We start from the raw sequence: 19934 nt of genomic DNA, 5'->3' as shown, positions 1-19934 counted from the left end.
TAAAGGATACAAGTACGCAGACTTTATTTCATAACAGTAACTCTGAGGTCATGAACTTTGGTGGCAGGTGCTGGGTCCAGTCTGTCTGGGGTCAGAGTTCAGTCTACCACTTACTAGGTCGATAAGAGCAAGTCCTCCATTAGCTTTGCCTGGAATTCCCATCTGGAAAAACAAGGCTAATAATAGCAGCTATCTGGAAGGCTTTTTCTGAAAGTGAAATGAATTCATATTCACTGAAGCCTCAGAAAGTACCTGCACAGCAAGCCCTGTGTCTGAGCAGTCACTGCCATGACCAGGACCCTCTGGGTCTTTGGGACAAAACCAGTGCCATGACTGGCCTAACCCTGAGGAGGTCAAGAAAAACAGGCTGGGCCCATACCGGGTTGCTCAGTGGGTAGAACGTGGTCCCAGCATGCCAGGGTCACGGGTTCAGTCCCCGGTCAGGGTGTATGAGGCAATCAGTGGGTGCACAGCTGGGTGGTGCTTCTCCCCCACCCCCAAAAGAAAAAGAAAAGGAGGAAGGAAACCAGGTTAAGTTTGGCTTGACACTGTGTCAAGATTATCCGTGAATTGACAGCTTAAAGGGCCAGAATCACGTAAGTAATGTGTTCATTACCTCGGTCGCTGTCAGGCTCTTGTGTGTCACTGTCCTGCATCCTTCCAGGGTTCCCCAAGGCAGGTGTGGGGGCTGATGCACTAGTGGACACTGAGGGAGCGCCCTGTGGAAAAGGGCCAGGCACATGGGGGGGCACGGGCTGTTGGGGGTGGTAAGGCACGCCGGGCGGGCACACGCGAGAGGACAGCTGCTGCATGGCGATCATTTCTGGACTGTCCATCATGGAGTCCCCTCCTTGCCCCCCTCGCAGAACCTGAGAGGGTGCTCCAAAGAGGGGACTCGGTGCTAGAGGCGGCTGCAGCCGACGCCCACCAGATGTACAGGGTGGCCGCACACACCCTGAAGAAGGGACACCATGAGGTAGGAAGCCTGATCGCTCAGTCCACTGGTTTGGAGGAAGGGGTGGTCTCATCACCTGGGCATCCATCATGTGGCTCAGAGTGCGAGGCTGGTGAGAGGGTCCCGGCCCCATGAAGGACTTCTCATCTGGCCCTAAGGGTCCCAGGTTTGTAGCACTGTGGTTCCCATTCCAGACAGCAGCGTGCACTCGGTTCAGGTATTTGTATGGTCGGTACATGTGGCTGGGAGGGATGTCTGAACTTTCAGGGAAGTCTGGGGGTCGGGCTGGAACCCCCGCATGCCGGGGTGGGAGAAAGCCTGGCTGGAACTGAGTCAGGGGGTACACATTTCCGTCCTGACCCGGGCTGCTCATCTGCCCAAGAGGCACGGGTCCTGGTTGTGAGCCCACGCTGGGAAGGTGCGCCAGCCCCCCACACACCGGCTTTTCTTCGGGCGTGCCCAGCCTGGGTCCTCGGTGTTTGTTAGTTCCCACAGAAGGCTGACAACGAGAAGAGAGGAGACAGCGGTGTTCACAACACACAGAACTGTGATGTGCTTCATCCACAGCAATGACTCAACCGAGCAAGTGACAGTGAAAGTGAACCCAGGAAGAGACCGCACTTCCGACAGTCAGCTCTGAGGCTCTGTGCCTACACTTGATGAGGAGGCTGCTTACCTGCATGGCAAAGGGCTGGTGCTGGCCAGGCTCCCCCGGGTGTGGCTCGGGGACTCGAGAGGAGACATATAAGCTGGCGGGGTCGGGTCCTCGAAGAGGACCAAATGTTTCGGGGATGGCGGGCCTCTGTGGGGTGTGAGTGACAGCAAGAAGAGTGGTGAGGAAAGCAGACATTAGGAAGAAAACATGGGTGGTTCTGAAGAGGAACACACCACAGAGCACGCACCCCGCAGGGCACCGAGAAAGGAAGACTGCCAGCCATGGGCACCCCTCCATCAGGACTAGCTCCGGGGCCCAAAGCACCTCCCTCTCTGACACAGACTGCTGTTTACTGCCCCTCAACGCCACCAGCCTCTTAAGCTAACTCCCCCCTCACCAGCAGCACTGTGAAATTTAATACCACAGACGGGTTGTATATTACATGCACCATATGCACTGCTGTGTTTTATACATACAAGGACTTAAGACTTACTTTTATCCCAATTTTTGCCCACTTTGAGAAAGCATGGTTCAAATGATTAGGAGGAAGGAGGATTTAAGACAAAGGAAGACTAAAGAAAGAACAGATGTGTGGAGGAAACAATCCACACACGTAAATTATTATGGAGGAGGAGTCCAAATGGAAGTCTTCCTTGCTCTGCGTTCACTGACTAGGAGAGGCTTTAGCACAATCTCAGCTATTTCTTACCATCTGGTTTAAAAGGGGCGCCTGGGTGGGCATCCCACCATAACGCAGGGGACGAGGGAGGCCGCGGCCATTTGAGGCGCCCACCTCCCGAGGGAGCTGCGTGGAACTGCTGCTGGGGTCACCCCCAGAGGAGGGGGCTCGGCGTGCCGGTGGCAATGACTTCCCTCCATTCTCCACGGGTGGCTGTTTCCTGCTGGGCCCTTCGGAGTCCCTGGACCGAGTGCACACGTGGCTGCCCCCACTCCGCCCAGCCCGGCTCCGTCTCTTCTCCCGCTTCTCATCCTCTCTGATCCAGAACTCTTCATCTGTGTCTCCATCCTCGCCAGGAAAATGCTTCATCATTGCCCGATGGAAACACCTCTCTAAGTTATCTGACATCTTGGTATACTCTATGGAAAGATAAAGGACTGACTTTCAGGTAAAGCGTTTATAAGCCACAGAAGACAATTCTACTAATAAACAGAAGATGCTACTGGGGTAAACTCGGAGCTTCTGTCCTAAGAGGCTCCAGCTGTATAACTCTCACTACCCCAAACTTGTGAGAATTTAATCACACCGCAGAACTACCAGGTTCATCTTGTCAGTGGTTTGCTGTCCGTGTTAAGCAGGTCCAGCAGAGTGGACTCACACTGGCCTGCAGGATAATGAGAAACAGCCCGAGCTCCCCAGCGGGTGCACACTGTGCCAGTGGTCAGAGCAGCTCGCCCACGGCGTTAGTACATACTCTCTATAACCAACCTAGGGACAGGCCTGGCTCACCAGAACTTGAGTCTCTAAAACAGCGGTTCTCAACCTGTGGGTCGCGACCCCGGCGGGGGTCGAACGACCAAAACACAGGGGTCGCCTAAAGCCATCGGAAAATACATATTTATTATACAATACATTTTTAAATAAAACACATATTTATTATACAATACATTTTGAAATAAAATACATATTTATTATACATTATTAAATAAAATACATATTTATTATACAATACATTTTAAAATAAAATACATATTTATTATACAATACATTTTTAAATAAAATAATTTCCGATGGCTTTAGGCAACCCCTGTGTTTTGGTCGTTCGACCCCCGCCGGGGTCGCGACCCACAGGTTGAGAACCGCTGCTCTAAAATAAGAGGCAGTTTACTCTTGGTTACAGGGGAAGCCCCTCCCACTCACCACTGCTTTCCCCATTGTATTTCCGACAGTTCCGGAATATAGTCTTCATGTCGTTCACAAATTCCTCCTTGGTGCAGTACAGCCCTCCATTTATTTTCTTCTCCATGCTTGAAATATCCATCGGGACCTAAAACAGGACATGTTTATTACAATAACCTGGAGAAAACATCTCGTAATCCCTATGTGGCAAGGGAATCATACCATTTTAAGTTGCTCAAAGCCTGGTCTATATCCAGCAACTCTGACTTTCAAGAATAATGAACTCAAACAGACAAAAACAAAAAGCAAGAGCAAAACACGTCACAACAGGTGTAACTGCACAGTAGGTTTAACTACCTTAATAATCTGATAATAGTTTGGGGCATATGATTCATCCACAGGTTCCAAAAAGGGCCAGGAATCCTTGTGAGCCTTTACCACATCTAGAACTGAGAGCCAGAGAAGACAGCTTAACACACTCACATAAGAGTCTTTTCACCAGAAACACAATAGCTGAGAATGGAAACTGACCTTTGTACATGGCGGTGAAATCATCATCCAACTCAAAGCTGTAAATCACAAATAAGAATTTAATAATGACTGTGACCTCCTCTCTCCTTAAACCCTCTTAATTCAACCACAGACCCACCTGACTGCATCAAGTTTTGGAATAGACCCAATAATTATCATTAAAGACAAGTATGTAATAGTGTTAACGCTCCAGAAATTAATTATGAAGATGAGGGTTAGCATAATTTAGCAAAAAAGGGAGCATCATTTGTCTCATCTACAAGACAATGGGGTGGCTTAGGTGATCCAGAACATAGTTTATGACCCTATGTTAGTAATTCAATAGCATACTCTTTCCCAGGTCTCATTTTACTTGAATGAGTATTTGTGATACAAAGAATAATAATCCAAAAAAGCACAAAATAGATTCAGAAGCTCACAAACATCAAACATGATGTACCACACAGAGTTGTTCTAAGGGTTAAATGAGAAACGTGCTTAACAAATGTCACATACTCACAGGTCTTTAGTCTTTTTCTCTTCCCTCATAGGGGAGTTGGGGTCCAGGTGGGAGAGCTCTGGGGGGAGCTCCTTCCCCTGGGCCAGCAGCCAGGCCCTCTCTTCCCTGAGCTTCCTCCTCTTAGCTCGGTCTACAGGGAACACAAAGCATCATGGTATAATGAGTTAAGGACGCTTCACTGATCAAGACATCAATTACATGTCCTTATCAGTATGAGAGGAGGAAGAAACAAAGGTCACAAAGCAGTGGTTGTGAATCATTGTGCTTCCTTCACCATCCTCTTTCTGATCATCAGGATGCTTCTAGGGACGAGAGGCTTTATGAGTGGGGCTGTTTGCTCTTAGACACACTGAGATCCAAGCTGAGGAATAAGGGGGGTAGGGGCAAATACTGGAATGGGGGCAGGAAAAAGAACAAGGCTGAAAAGTAAAAAGATTTTAACAAAAAGAAAAAAAAATAGAAGACTGAATGAGGATGAATTATCCTTGTCATTACCAGAGTCCTTTCCTCTTTCTCTCAAAAGAGCAACATCCACTTCAAGGACTAGACTATCAAATCAAACATACAGAACTTCATGTTTGTCTGACTGCCTCTCCAAGCTCTCAAGGTTTGGCATTTACAAAGGTCTGCATGCACAGCCACTGTCTGATCTCCAGCCCACCCCCACACCGGCCGCTGGTCCCACTAAGCCGATGGCAATGGTAAGTGGCTGGTGTGGAGCTGGAAGGCAGAGGCCTTGTTTTCCTGGCTCACAGCCACGCCCAGGAGAACACACATGCCATTCCATCACCAGCCTGGTGGGGCGCTCAGCGCAGGTAGGGACCAGGAAGGCCAGGGGACAGAAGAAGGCAGGGAATGAAGGACACTTTCATAAACAAACACTGAAGGGAAAAGCCCAGACAGGTCTTGGTTTCTTCCCCAAGGGACAGGCCCAGAACTTCCACTGTGAATGTGACAGGATTCTGCAAACAGTGTGCTTGCCAGCAGGGTCCATTTGACTTGTGTCTTTGTTCTTACGTTATTTTCATTTATAAACTTAAAAGAGTATCTATCTGCTTTAATTAATCAAAGGCATTTTGCTAGCAACAATTAAAAAAAAATTTTTTCTTGTATTTTTCTGGAGTTGGAAACGGGGAGGCAGTCAGACAGACTCCTGCATGCGCCCGACTGGGATCCACCTGGCATGCCCACCAGGAGGCGATGCTCTGCCCATCTGGGCCATTGCTCTGTTGCATCCAAGCCATTCTAGCGCCTGAGGCAGAGGCCAAGGAGCCATCCTCAGCGCAGGGGCCAACTTTGCTCCAATGGAGCCTTGGCTGCAGGAGGGGAAGAGAGAGACAGAGAAGAAGGAGAGTGGAAGGGGTGGAGAAGCAGATGGGCACTTCTCCTGTGTGCCCTGGCTGGGAATCGAACCCAGGACTCCTGCACGCCAGGCTGATGCTCTACCACTGAGCCAACCGGCCAGGGCCTTAAAAAAATTTTTTTTAAAGAGAGCTTCAAGCTTAAAGTGTAACTACATTAATGAGTAATTATGTGTCCACTAAACTAAGCTTAGCATTTTCACCTTAACTTTAATACAGTATCTCTCAGCTTAAGAATCCTTTTTCTAGTTGACTGCAACTCTTTTGCATTTTGTAACAATATTATAATGACCATTCTTTTAACAACTTGCCTTGTAAACATGTATGAAAGTCCAGCAGCAGAATCGCTAGAGGTATGTACGATACCTTTATCAGGCATTACCAAAGTGCTATTCTTTCTTTCTTCCTTTTTAAAAATTATTTAGTGAGGCCTGACCGGTGGTGGCGCAGTGGATAAAGCGTTGACCTGGAAATGCTGAGGTCACCGGTTCGAAACCCTGGGCTTGCCTGGTCCAGGCACATATGGGAGTTGATGCTTCTAGCTCCGCCCCCCCCCCCCCCCCCCGTCTCGTCTCTCTCTCTCTCCCTCTCCTCTCTAAAAAATGAATAAATTACGATTCCCGGCCAGGGCACATAGGAGAAGCGCCCATTTGCTTCTCCACCCCCACCCCCTCCTTCCTCTCTGTCTCTCTCTTCCCCTCCCACAGCCAAGGCTCCATTGGAGCAAGGATGGCCCGGGTGCTGGGGATGGCTCCTTGGCCTCTGCCCCAGGCGCTAGAGTGACTCTGGTCACGGCAGAGCGACGCCCCGGAGGGGCAGAGCATCGCCCCCTGGTGGGCAGAGCGTCACCCCTGGTAGGCGTGCCGGGTGGATCCCGGTCGGGTGCATGCGGGAGTCTGACTGTCTCTCCCCGTTTCCAGCTTCTTTAATAAAAAAAAAACAAAACTCAGCGGTAGAGCGTCGGCTTAGCGTGCGGAGGACCCGGGTTCGATTCCCGGCCAGGGCACACAGGAGAAGCGCCCATTTGCTTCTCCACCCCTCCGCCGCGCTTTCCTCTCTCTCTCTCTTCCCCTCCCACAGCCAAGGCTCCACTGGAGCAAAGACGGCCCGGGCGCTGGGGATGGCTCTGTGGCCTCTGCCTCAGGCGCTAGAGTGGCTCTGGTCGCAACATGGCGATGCCCAGGATGGGCAGAACATCGCCCCCTGGTGGGCAGAGCGTCGCCCCATGGTGGGTGTGCCGGGTGGATCCCGGTCGGGCGCATGCGGGAGTCTGTCTGACTGTCTTTCCCTGTTTCCAGCTTCAGAAAAAATGAAAAAAGAAAAAAAAAAAAAAAGAATAAATTAAAAAAAATAAATAAATAAAAATTATTTAGTGAGAGGAGGGGAGACAGAGATGACTCCCGCATGCACCCTGACCCGGATCCACCCAACAAGCCCACTAGGGGGCAATGCATTACCCATCTTGGGCCCTTGCTCCGTTGCAACCAGAGCCATGTTTTAGTGCCTGAAGAGGCGGCCATGGAGCCATCCTCAGCACCTGGGGCCAGGCCAATTCCAATCCAGCCATGGCTAGAAAAGGCAGGGAGGAGGGGAGAGAGGGAAAGAGAGGGGGAGAGAGGGGCGGGGGAAAGAGAGAAGTGAGAGAGGGAGAGGTGGAAAAGTCGATGGGCACTTCTCCTGTGTGCCCTGACTGGGAATCGAACCCAAAACTTCCACACATTGGGCTGATGCTCTACCACTGAGCCAACTGGCCAGGGCTCAAAGTGCTATTCTTTTAATAGTGATTTTAGTGATCTTACCTCACTTGGTATGATAAAAGAAAACATTTTGCCAAACAGATAGGAATGACATAAAATTTTGATGGTTTCATTTTAATTTTTCTGACTGGAGTGACAATACATATATTTTCAGTTTACTGATCATTTAACTTGAACTTGTGTGTAAGTTGGAACAGGTACATTTACCTATTAAATGCAACTTAGATGTTCGCCTTAACATAGCATTTTTAACCTTTCTGAGCATAAAAGACATGTAAACATTTTCAAATACAATCTTAAACAATCTTGGTTGATGTAAAAGATAACGGACTTGTTGGAAAGGATGGGACTGGTATTGAGTCAGCATTCGATTCTGTTATTGGAGTCAGGTTCAAGAAGTAGGTATCGCCTGACCAGGCAGTGGCGCAGTGGATAGAACGTTGGACTGGGATGCAGAGGACCCAGGTTCAAAACCCCAGGTCACCAGCTTGTGTGCGCAGGCTCACCTGGTTTGAGCAAGGCTCATCAGCTTGAGCCCATGGTCACTGGCTTGAGCAAGGGGTTACTTGCTCTGCTGTAGCTCCCCCCCATCAAGGCACATATAAGAAAGCAATCAATGAACAACTAAGGAACCGCAACGAAGAATTGATGTTTCTCATCTCTCTCCCTTCCTGTCTGTCTGTCCCTACCTGTCCCTCTCTCTGACTGACTCTGTCTCTGACAGACACACACACACACACACACACACACACACACACACACACACAAACACACACGAAGTCATCAACAGAGCTTTCCTTTTTCTTATCATAAGTGGCCTATATTACCTCAGGCCTTAGGTAACTGTACAGTAAACTTTGGTTAACCTCTCTGTATCAGGATCTTGCTCCTCTAACTTTGATATTCCTGCTTCAATGAGATGAAAAGCATCAGCTAGCCTGATCAGGCAGTGGCACAGTGGAAAGTGTTGCCCTGAGATGCAGAGGACCCAGGTTTGAAATCCCAAGGTCGCTGGTTTGAGCAAGGGTCCCTGGCTCTGCTATAGCGCCCCCCCCCCCATCAAGGTACATATGAGAAATTAATGAACAACTAAGGTGTCACAACAAAAAACTGATGCTTCTCATCTCTCTCTCCTTCCCTGTATGTTCTTCTCGCTTAAAAAAAAAGCATCAGCTAACTCTTTTGTAGAAAATTTGTTCAGTTCTGTAGTTTCTAGGTCCCCGTTTTCTTCCTTAAATGCTGTCATCTGCTGCTATTGTTCCATAAGGTCTTCATTGGTTAGTTCTTTGCTATGGGAGTCAAGTAACTCTGTGATATCAAATTCACTGATGTCCAACTGCAGTTGATTACCAACAGCCCTTATGGCTCTCTGTTCATAAGTATGAGTTGTATATAAGTTGGATGTTTGTAACTCAGGGACTTGCTGTAGTCTATTATATTTTTACTGCTACAGTACTGAAATCAGTCATTTCTCCAGTGATCCTTTCTGAGAGAAATTAAATTGAGAGATCACCATCTGAGTGTTAGAAGTTCTCTTGCTATTGGGTGTAAAGCACACCTTGTAAGGGCGCCATGATAACCACCACCACGCCTATGGAAAGGCCGACTGCACTCTGTTCTGCTTACCCATGCAGCCACTGATGAGACTACTGGGTTGCTTCTTTCCACCTTTCTTTCTTTAAAAAGATTTCTATTTATTGATTTTAGATCAAAGAGAGAGAAAGAACAAGAGAGAAAGCAGGCGAGGAGCAGGAAGCATCAACTCAAAGTAGTTGCCTTGTTTACGTGCCTTGACCTGGCAAAGCCCTGGGTTTCGATCCGGCGACCTCAGCACTCCAGGTCAACGCTTTATCCACTGCGCCACCCCAGGTCAGGCTTTCCACCTTTCTTAATCCACTTCCCTCCTTTCAAATTTCTTTACACAGAAAGCCACGAGCCACGCGTGCTATGTCACTTTTTATGCCAGCAGTTTCGGGAAGCCGCACTAGTGACCGCAGCTCTGAACAGAGCATGCCAGGGAACAGAACCAGGAAGCCAGCTGTGTGCTCCCACACAGACAAAACTTAGGTGTTAACATGAAGTATATTCTGACTTGCCCTCAACACAACTATTTAGTCATTATGGTAGAAAACCCACACCATGAAATTTTCTTAGAATTTAATGTCACAAAAGGCTTGTTTCTCTGTATTGGCTGTTTTAAACATTAAAACTCTCCTATCAGTAAATAAATAATCTATTATTTCCCTCCTAAGGAAACTTAGCTGTCAAGCAGCCAGGAAAAGCTTACTGTCATAACTATCTTGTACCTTATAAACATCTCTCCACATGCCCCCATAATCACTATCACTCGTGAGCTTGCTGTGTGCTAGGGACTGTCTTGTCTCCACTGAATCCTTCTAACAAGGCCTGCATGGCCCCATGTGGTGTGGCCTCTGCTCACCTGCCTGAACTCACTCCCTGCCAGTCTTCTCTGTGCTGCCCTTGCACCAGCCACGTTCCATCTTGCTGCACATGCGTACCTGTGTGCACGGATCGTCCCTGCTGTACACACACGCAGCATCACTCACAATCCGACTTAAATGCTCCTTCCATCATGTAATTCCTTTCATCTCAAAACCAGTTTTTTCTTTCTTTTTTTATTATTAAGTGAGAGGCAGAGAGGCAGAGACAGATTCCCACATGCAGCCGACTAGGATACCCCCAAGCAAGCCCCCTACCAGGTGAAGCCCTGCCCATCTGGGGCCACTGCTCTGTTGCTCAGCAACCAAGCCATCTTAGTGCCTGAGGTGAGGCCATGGAGCTTTCCTCAGTGCCCGGGGCCAAATTTGCTCGAACCATTCGAGCCATAGCTGCAGGAGGAGAAAAGAAAGAGAGGGGGTAGGGGTGGAGGGGGGAAAGGGAAAGGTAGAGAAGCAAATGGTCGCTTCTCCTGTGTATCCTGACCAGGAATTGAACCCGGGACTTCCACACACTGGGCCAGTGCTCTATCACTGAGCCAATGGGCCAGAACCCACTTTTGTTTTTCTTCCAATTACTCACCACTCTCTGTGGTTCTACCATATGTGTTTCCTCTGTCTTCCTATCATTACAACACAGACTTCTTGAAAGAAGTGTCTTATTTTATTTGCTACTATATTCCTACAACAGTGCCCAGTACAGCATGGGTGCTCAAAAAATATTTGTTGATTTAAAGAACAGTCTATAACACGGGTATTATTACTCTTACTGGCAAAGAAACTAAGCCACAAAAGTAAGTTCTGGACCTGTCTGTATAAACTAAAAGCCAAACTGACAATAGTGTGCCAAATGACAACCCCACTGAAAATTATAGGACCCCAGTGAGAAATATAAATAAGTCAGAGCCATAGCTGCCATCTTGAGGAATTTAAGCCTAGCACTGGGAGAAAACACGCAGCCCCATGAGGGGCACAGGTGAAACCTGCAGATGCTCTACACAGGAATGGGAGTAAACACGCACGGAGGGCAGGCTTCTTCACATTTTTTTTTTTTCCGTGAAGTTGGAAACAGGGAGGCAGTCAGACAGACTCCCGCATGTGCCCGACCGGGATCCACCCGGCATGCCCACCAGGGGGCGATGCTCTGCCCATCTGGGGTGTTGCTCTGTTGCAACCAGAGCCATTCTAGTGCCTGAGGCAGAGGCCACAGAGCCATCCTCCGCGCCTGGGACAACTTTGCTCCAATGGAGCCTTGGCTGCGGGAGGAGGAGAGAAAGAGAGGAAGGAGAGGGGGAGGGGTGGAGAAGCAGATGGGTGCTTTTCCTGTGTGCCCTGGCTGGGAATCGAACCCGGGACTCCTGCACGCCAGGCCTATGCTCTACCACTGAGCCAACCGGCCAGGGCCGGCTTCTTCAAATTTTATAGGCAAAATTAATTTAAATTTTGCAATGAAATACTGCATACAAGTTAAACCCATGTTATCCTATTTTAGTAAAAAAATTTAAATGTTCAATACACTTATTTCAAAGAAAATAGACATTTGTTGGTATTCAATCAAGCCAAATACCCTTATCACATGACATACCAGGTTCAGCTTATAGACATAACTGTTACTAACAGGTCTAGAAAGAGTTGTATTCTTTGCTGTCATCTCAAAGGAAGGAAATTTCATTACAGCAAGACTGAGGCCCAGACCTAAGCCTGAGGAAACCACCTGCCCTCATCCATACTATTTGTAGTGCCACAGCTAAAACACCTAGACGCTCCTCAACACACTCATCTATGTGTGAAGGGGACGCAGCAGAGAGGGATACAGGGAGAGACAGATGGACGGACACATGGAGGACAATGCCCAGGCTTTAGCTGGAGCCCACGACAGTGAGTGAATAATACAGACTGCAACGGACATCCCCAGAGCGGCCAGAAACAGCTTTTATAAATGACAGAACCCCACTGCACATGGTTTTGGCCACAGCAGGAGTGCTGTTCCCACACCCCATGGACCGGTCCAGACAACGCAGGAAGCCCACATACCTTCCACTGCCTTGACCTTTTCCTCCAGCTCCCGCTTCTTCTCCTCCTTGAGCATCTGCTCCTGCTCTGTCCTCTGTACCGCCAGCAGGATCTGGCGCTCCGCCTCCTCCTCCCTGCGCTTCTGCTTCTCCAGTCTGGTCAGCAGAGGGGTCTCCTGAGGGCCAGGAATGCAGAGTCAGCACACGACACGCAAGGGCAGGTCTTCACTGAGTGAAGGTTCCATTTTTATGAACTGTTTATTCAATAAGTATTAGATAGGTAATGAATTTATAGTGTAACTACAAATTCATTTTATCACCTGAAGAATAGATATGTGAATATATATTAAAAGATTTTAAAAAGATTATATTTACCGATATTAATTCATAGTTGCTTCAGTTTAGTTGTTAATTGCTTGTTTCTCCCATGTGCCTTGACTGCACAAGCCCAGGGTTTTGAACTGCCGACCTCGCATTCCAGGTCGACACTTGATTCTCTACACCACCACAGGCCAGGCACAACACAATGGGGATTTAAAACAGGGTACCTGTTTTGAGCTCAATGATTTACAGTCATTTGGAGTCTTTGGAAGATAACCCTATGAAGAACCGCCAAACCTGAGAAGAGCACGTGAGGCTGTGCAGACAGATCGTTCTTAAAGGGTTAGTGCTTGATAAAGCGCTTGCTTCTAAGTACACTGAAAGGATGAAAGACAGCCACTAGACAGAACACACACTCACAACTTTGAACAATGTGCCTTACCTTAACTTTCATACTTTACTAATAAAACAATGAACAAAATTGGGGGTCTGGTAGGAAGAGACACCATTTTGCCCTAAATACACCGGGAATTTGCCTAAGGAATCTAATAAAAGGCAAAACACCCAAAATATAACAACAACACCCTACCCTGGACAATTATCATAATTTAATGAAGTTTCACTCTATGTATTTTCTAATATAACCAATCAGAGCCATTCTGTAGCTAGGACACTTGAGCTAGGATGAAAACTGCTCCTGTTAAAAATTTACATTATTTTATTTATAGTTCCTGAAACCAGTTTAGATTCTTATCAGATTCATATTTTGAAAGTTGCCATGCCTAGATAGACCATTTCAAAGTCATTTTTATCATTTAAGTTCTATGAGCCTGACTTTAAAGGAGTTTGCTGCCTACAAGGTATAATCTGGAATGAGTAAGAGATAAAAACGACCCATCACTATGGCACACAGGACACTGTACTCATAGGAGCCTCCACAGTCCAAACAGATTACAGTCCCCTAATACCTACCCGATTCAGCAGAGCAGGCAGTCATATGCCAGAGACCGTTTCTAAGGTGGGGATGCTTCCGGCACTGAGGGGAGGCAGTGCGGAAGCACACACCTCCCTAGCAGTGGCTCCTCAGTGCCAGCTTGTAAGCACCATTCCTTCACCCCCTCCAGGCCTTATTCCAGCTTTAGGTGACAGTGTTGTTCAGTTGAGAAGTTATGAGGGACTACAGGTAACAAAGCAAACCAGTCACTCTTGTTCCTTTCAGCTGCACGGAGACTCCACTCAGACCTCTCGTGTGTGTGTGTGGGGGGGGGGGAGGACGGACGGGGGGGACTAAGCCTGTTCAAGGAATTACTTCATTCAAAGAAAACTGGAGTGCTTTCTATGTGCCAGACAACAAAAAAGAGAAAAAAATGTGCACATATTTGCATATAATGATGACGATGTGAGCGTATTCTGTCCCACTATGAAGGAGAGCTGGTGAAAAAATAAAATAGTCTAACAAGGGGATATTAAATAGGATCAGAATATTTTTTTTAAACTTTATAAAAAAAGACTTTATTCATGAGAGAGAGAAGGGGAGGAGCAGGAAGCGTCAACTCCCATGTGCCTTGACCAGGCAAGCCCAGCAAGGTTTTGAACTGGCGACCTCAGCGTTGCAGGATGACACAGGTCAGGCCAGATCAGAATATTTTTTTTAGTGAAAACGAGAGAGAAAAAAAGAGAGAGAGAGAGAAAGAAAGGGGAACACAAAGACAGGAAGGGAATGAATGAGAAGCATCAACTCAGAGCTGCAGTACCTTAGTTGTCCATTGATGGCTTTCTCATATATATGTGCCTTGATGAGGGGGGGATCCAGCTCAAGCCAGTAACCATGGGGGTTTCGAACCTGGGTCCTCAGCATCCCAGGTCAATGCTCTATCCAGCCTGGTCAGGCTGATTTATTGTATTATTAATATGTAAAGCTACGTTACAAACAGTAGCCACCCCCAAAGGAGATACAACACAAACTCAAAACTCACAGGTGATAGATAAATCACATCAATGACCAAAAGGAAGAGGACAATAGTCTTTTCACTTACAAAATTGTTAAAGATGATAAAAAGTGGTAAATTTGGAAAAATGTAGTAAAAACAAATGCTATCAATACATTGGGACATGGGTCTTTTTGAGGACAATTTGATCAGATGTATCAAGAAACCTATACAGGGTATTTTCATGTCTTAAAAACTGATAGATGGGCCCTGGCCGGTTGGCTCAGCGGTAGAGCGTCGGCCTGGCGTGCGGGGGACTCGGGTTCGATTCTCGGCCAGGGCACATAGGAGAAGCGCCCATTTGCTTCTCCACCCCCCCCTTCCTCTCTGTCTCTCTCTTCCTCTCCCGCAGCGGAGGCTCCATTGGAGCAAAGATGGCCCGGGCGCTGGGGATGGCTCCTTGGCCTCTGCCCCACGCGCTGGAGTGGCTCTGGTCGCCGCAGAGCGACGCCCTGGAGGGGCAGAGCATCGCCCCTGGTGGGTGTGCCGGGTGGATCCTGGTCGGGCGCATGCGGGAGTCTGTCTGTCTCTCCCCATTTCCAGCTTCAGAAAAATACAAAAAAAAAAAAAACCAAAAAAAAAAAAAAAACCTGATAGATGGGCAAAAATATTTCTGTGGTACTGTAATTTTTTTTTTTTAAGTCAGAGGCAGGGAGGCAGAGACCTACTCCTCTGTGCTTCCTGACCAGGATCCCCCAGGCAAGCCTCAAAGACAAGATGCTGTGCGCAACTGGGCCACAGCTCCTTTTAGTAACTGAGTTACTTTTTTGTGCCTGAGGCAGAGGCCATAGACCCATCCTCAGCACCTGGGGCCCATGTTGCTGGAATCAATTGAGCCAAGGCTGCAGGAGAGGAAGTGGAGGAGGGAGAAGCAGATGGGCGCGACTCCTGTGTGTCCTGACCAGGAATCAAACCCCATACTTCTACATACTGGGCCAATGCCCTAACACCCAGCTAACCAGCCAGGGCCTCTCTGGTCAAGTAATAGGTGAAATTACATAATCATCACTATGCAATCAATAAACTTTTTATTTGAGGACTTCTTAAAGGAACACATTCTCACAATGTTAAAGGAAAAACAAAGGTCACAGATTAATATTCCATACGATCCCAATTTAGTAATAAGCGCAGAAAAGGGCTGAAAGCAGAACTTTCCAAACTGAGAAAGCCAACCAGTGTTCCATGCTCTAATACAGGGGTCGGGAACCTATGGCTCACAAGCCAGATGCAGCTCTTTTGATGGCTGCATCTAGCTCGCAGACAAATCGTTAATAAAAAAAAAAAATGTTAAAAATATAAAACATTCTCATGTATTACAATCCATTCATTTCCTACTGCTCATGTTCATGGTTGCGGGTGGCTGGAGCCAATCACAGCTGTCCTCCAAGACAACACCAAATTTTTATTGGATAATGCATAATGTACACGGGCAGTTGTATGGCTCTCACGGAATTACATTTTAAAATATGTGGCGTTCATGGCTCTCTCAGCCAAAAAGGTTCCCGACCTCTGCTCTAATAGGATTTAACTTTTTTTTTTCTTTTGGTCAAAGAGAGAGAGAAGGACAGATAGAAACACACAGAAAGGGAGATGAGAAGCATCAATTCTTCATCGTGGTTCCTTAGTCGTTCATTGATTGCTTTCTCTTATGTGCCTTGATGGGGGGGGGTGTGCTACAGCAGAGCCAGTGACCCCTTGCTCAAGCCAGCGACCATGGAGTCATGTCTATGATCCCATGCTCAAGCCAGTGACCCTGTGCTCAAACCAGCGACCTCGGGGTTTTGAACCTGGGTCCTCGGCAGCCCAGTCCGATGCTCTAGCCACTGCACCACCACCTGGTCAGGCAGGATTTAACTTTTATTAGCTAACTTCCTCCAGTATGTGAACCCTGTTAAAGGTCTAAAATTAAATAAGGTTGAAGTTAGAATTTGTAGATTTTTATGGTGAGGTATTAAAAAACGGACTAAACACCATTTATGATGTTTTTGTAACACCAAAGCAGGAATTTTATTTTATTTACTGGTTTTAGAGAAAGAAGAAGGGAAGGAGGGAGGGAGGGAGGGAGGGAGGGAAACACTGACCTGCTGTTCCATTCATCCATGCACTCATTGGTTGATTCCTGCATGTGCCCTGACCAGGATATGAATTGCAACCCTGAGGCACCAGGAGGATGCTCTATCCCACTAAGCAACCCAGACAGAATAGCTTAAACTTAATAAAATTTTAGATGTAAACGATTCCTGCTAAATCAGAGGCTCTACATCATTTAACAAATATGTAAAAATCACCCAGGCTTTTATTAACCAGAGTAAAATTCACATAATATCAATATTATTTCATTTGCAAATTAAATTTAATGAGGTGACACTGATCAATAAGAGTACACAGGTTTCAGGTGAACATCTGTACAGCATTTGAACTGTTGATTGTGCTGTGTGTTCATCACTCAAAGTCAGTAATTTTCCCTCACCAGGTATTTGTCCCTTTTTATTCTCCTCCCCCTAAATCAGTTATTCTGTACAATTCAGTGGCATTCAGAGCATTCACACTGTTTTGCAGTTAATACCTTGTATTAAGTGCAAAACATTTCCAGTATGTTGTACCCACGCAGCAGCCACACTCCATCCTGCACTGCCCTGGCCCCGGCAATGCCAATGTGCTCTGTCCCTATGGATTCATAATCATAAATACAGAAGCACACAATGTATGTCTACTTATTTTTAAATATATTAGTATTTATGCTAAACACATGAGATGTAATAACTGAGTAAACCAGAGTTTACAGCATCTTAAAAAATAAATGTATACAACACAATAGCAAAAAAATTCAATTAAAAAATGGATAGAGGATCTGAATAGACATTTTTCCTAAGACATACAGGATGCAAACAAGTACAGGAAAAGGTGCTCAACACCTCCGTAATCATTAGAGAAATGCAAAGTAAACCAGAAGTCATGTCACACCTGTCACAGTGGCTATCACCAATAAATCATCAAACAACAAGCATTGGCCCTGGTTAGCTGGATCAGTGGATAGTGTCCACCTGCCGTGCAGACTTCCCAGGTTCAATCCCCAGTCAGGGCACACATGAAAAAAGACCATCTGCTTCTCTTTATCTCCCTCTCCCCCATTTTCTTTCTCTTCTCCTCCCGCAGCCAGTGGCTCAATTGGTCCAAGCATCAGCCCAGGGTGCTGAGGATAGCTCAGTGGATTCGATCACTGGCTCCAGACAAGGGTTGCTGGGTGTATCCCAGTTGGCGTGCATGCGGAAGTCTATCTCCTCTCCTCTCAATTAAAAAAAAAAAAAAATCAATTGTCCATAAAGATGTGGGTTTATTTCTGGGTTCTCTGTTCTGATCCATTGATCTATATGCCTGTTCCCATGCCAGTACCAAGCTGTTTTGAGTACAATGGCCTTGTAGTATAACTTGATATCCGAAAATGTGATACCTCCCACTTTATTCTTCTTTTTCAAGATTGCTGAGGCTATTCGTGTTCTCTTTTGGTTCCATATAAATTTTTGAATTATGTGTTCTGTATCTTTGAAGTATGTCATTGGTATTTTATTTTATTATTTATTTTTTTACAAGGACAGAGAGAGAGTCAGAGAGAGGAATAGATAGGGACAGACAGGAACGGAGAGAGATGAGAAGCATCAATTATCAGTTTTTCGTTGCGACACCTTAGTTGTTCATTGATTGCTTTCTCATATGTGCCTTGACCATGTGCAGACCGAGTAACCCCCTGCTAGAGCCAGCAACCTTGGGTCCAAGCTGGTGAGCTTTTTGCTCAAGCCAAATGAGCTTGCACTCAAGCTGGCAACCTCGGGGTCTCGAACCTGGGTCCTTCCGCATCCCAGTCCGACGCTCTATCCACTGCGTCACCACCTGGTTAGGCTGTCATTGGTATTTTAATTGGTATTGCGTTGAATTTATAAATTGCTTTGGGTAATATAGACATTTTAATGATGTTTCTTCTTCCTAACCATGAGCATGGTATATGCTTCCACTTGTTTGTGTCTTCTTTGATTTCTTTTCTTTTTTTTTTTTTTTTTTGTATTTTTCTGAAGCCGGAAATGGGGAGAGACAGTCAGACAGACTCCCACATGCACCCGACCGGGATCCACCTGGCACACCCACCAGGGGGCGATGCTCTGCCCCTCCGGGGCATCGCTCTGTTGCGACCAGAGCCACTCTAGCGCCTGGGGCAGTGGCCAAGGAGCCATCCCCAGTGCCCGGGCCATCTTTGCTCCAATGGAGCCTTGCTGCGGGAGGGGAAGAGAGAGACAGAGAGGAAGGAGAGGGGGAGGGGTGGAGAAGCAGATGGGCACTTCTCCTGTGTGCCCTGACTGGGAATCGAACCCGGGACCTCTGCACGCCAGGCCGACGCTCTACCACTGAGCCAACTGGCCAGGGCCTTCCTTGATTTCTTTTATCACAGGCAAGTGAAATAAGAGACAGGATAAACAAATGGGACTATATCAAACTAAAAAGCTTTAGCACAGCTAAAGACAATATGAACAGAATAAAAACACAAACTACACAATGGGAAAACATATTTGACAATACATCTGATAAGAGATTAATAACCAACATCTGATAAGAGATTAATAACCAAAATTTATAAAGAACTCGTAAAACTCAACACCAGGAAGACAAACAATCCAATCAAAATATGGGTACAAGAAATGAATAGACACTTCTCCAAAGAGGACATACAGATGGCCAATAGATAGATAAAAAAATGTTCAACATCACTAATCATTAGAGAAATGCAAATCAAAACCACAATGAAATATCACCTCACACCAGTCAGAATGGCGCTCATTAACAAAACAGCACACGATAGGTGCTGGCGAGGATGTGGAGAAAGGGGAACCCTCCTGCACTGCTGGTGGGAATGCAGACTGGTGATGCCACTGTGGAAAACAGTATGGAGATTCCTCAAAAAATTAGAAATGAGCCCTGGCCGGTTGGCTCAGCGGTAGAGCGTCGGCCTAGCGTGCAGAGGACCGGGGTTCAATTCCCAGCCAGGGCACACAGGAGAAGCGCCCATTTGCTTCTCCACCCCTCCGCCTCACTTTCCTCTCTGTCTCTCTCTTCCCCTCCCGCAGCCAAGGCTCCATCGGAGCAAAGATGGCCCGGGCGCTGGGGATGGCTCTGTGGCCTCTGCCTCAGGCGCTAGAGTGGCTCTGGTCGCAACATGGCGACGCCCAGGATGGGCAGAACATCGCCCCCTGGTGGGCAGAGCATCGCCCCTGGTGGGCGTGCCGGGTGGATCCCGGGCGCATGCGGGAATCTCTCAGACTGTCTCTCCCTGTTTCCAGCTTCAGAAAAATGAAAAAAAAAAAAAATTAGAAATGGAACTTCCCTTTGACCAAGGCAGCATTGTTCACAATAGCGAAGATCTGGAAACAGCCCAAGTGTCTGTCAGTGGATGAGTGGATTAAAAAGCAGTGGTACATATATGTAATGGAATACTATGGGGCTATGAAAAATTAAGAAATATTACCTTTTGCAACAATATGGAGGGACCTGGAA

At 47.0% G+C, this 19934-nt stretch overlaps 1 protein-coding gene across 1 annotated transcript in view; it reads right to left on the bottom strand.

Annotated features, from left to right (window-relative positions):
- Positions 1-19934, bottom strand: part of CECR2 (CECR2 histone acetyl-lysine reader) — a 177658-nt gene that overhangs the window by 14815 nt on the left and 142909 nt on the right. The window contains exons 8-15 of the mRNA XM_066381125.1: positions 12107-12260; positions 4499-4628; positions 4000-4037; positions 3826-3917; positions 3490-3616; positions 2320-2708; positions 1632-1757; positions 617-1454 (exon numbers count right to left, since the gene is read on the bottom strand). Coding sequence (XP_066237222.1) covers positions 617-1454; positions 1632-1757; positions 2320-2708; positions 3490-3616; positions 3826-3917; positions 4000-4037; positions 4499-4628; positions 12107-12260 — 1894 coding nt within the window. The remainder of the gene's footprint in view (positions 1-616; positions 1455-1631; positions 1758-2319; positions 2709-3489; positions 3617-3825; positions 3918-3999; positions 4038-4498; positions 4629-12106; positions 12261-19934) is intronic.

Source organism: Saccopteryx leptura, chromosome 4, assembly GCF_036850995.1.
Source record: "Saccopteryx leptura isolate mSacLep1 chromosome 4, mSacLep1_pri_phased_curated, whole genome shotgun sequence".
In the NCBI taxonomy this organism is placed as follows: Eukaryota; Metazoa; Chordata; class Mammalia; order Chiroptera; family Emballonuridae; genus Saccopteryx; species Saccopteryx leptura.
The sequence above is the reverse complement of the archived record's forward strand: the minus strand, read 5'-3'. Positions and strand labels throughout refer to the sequence as shown.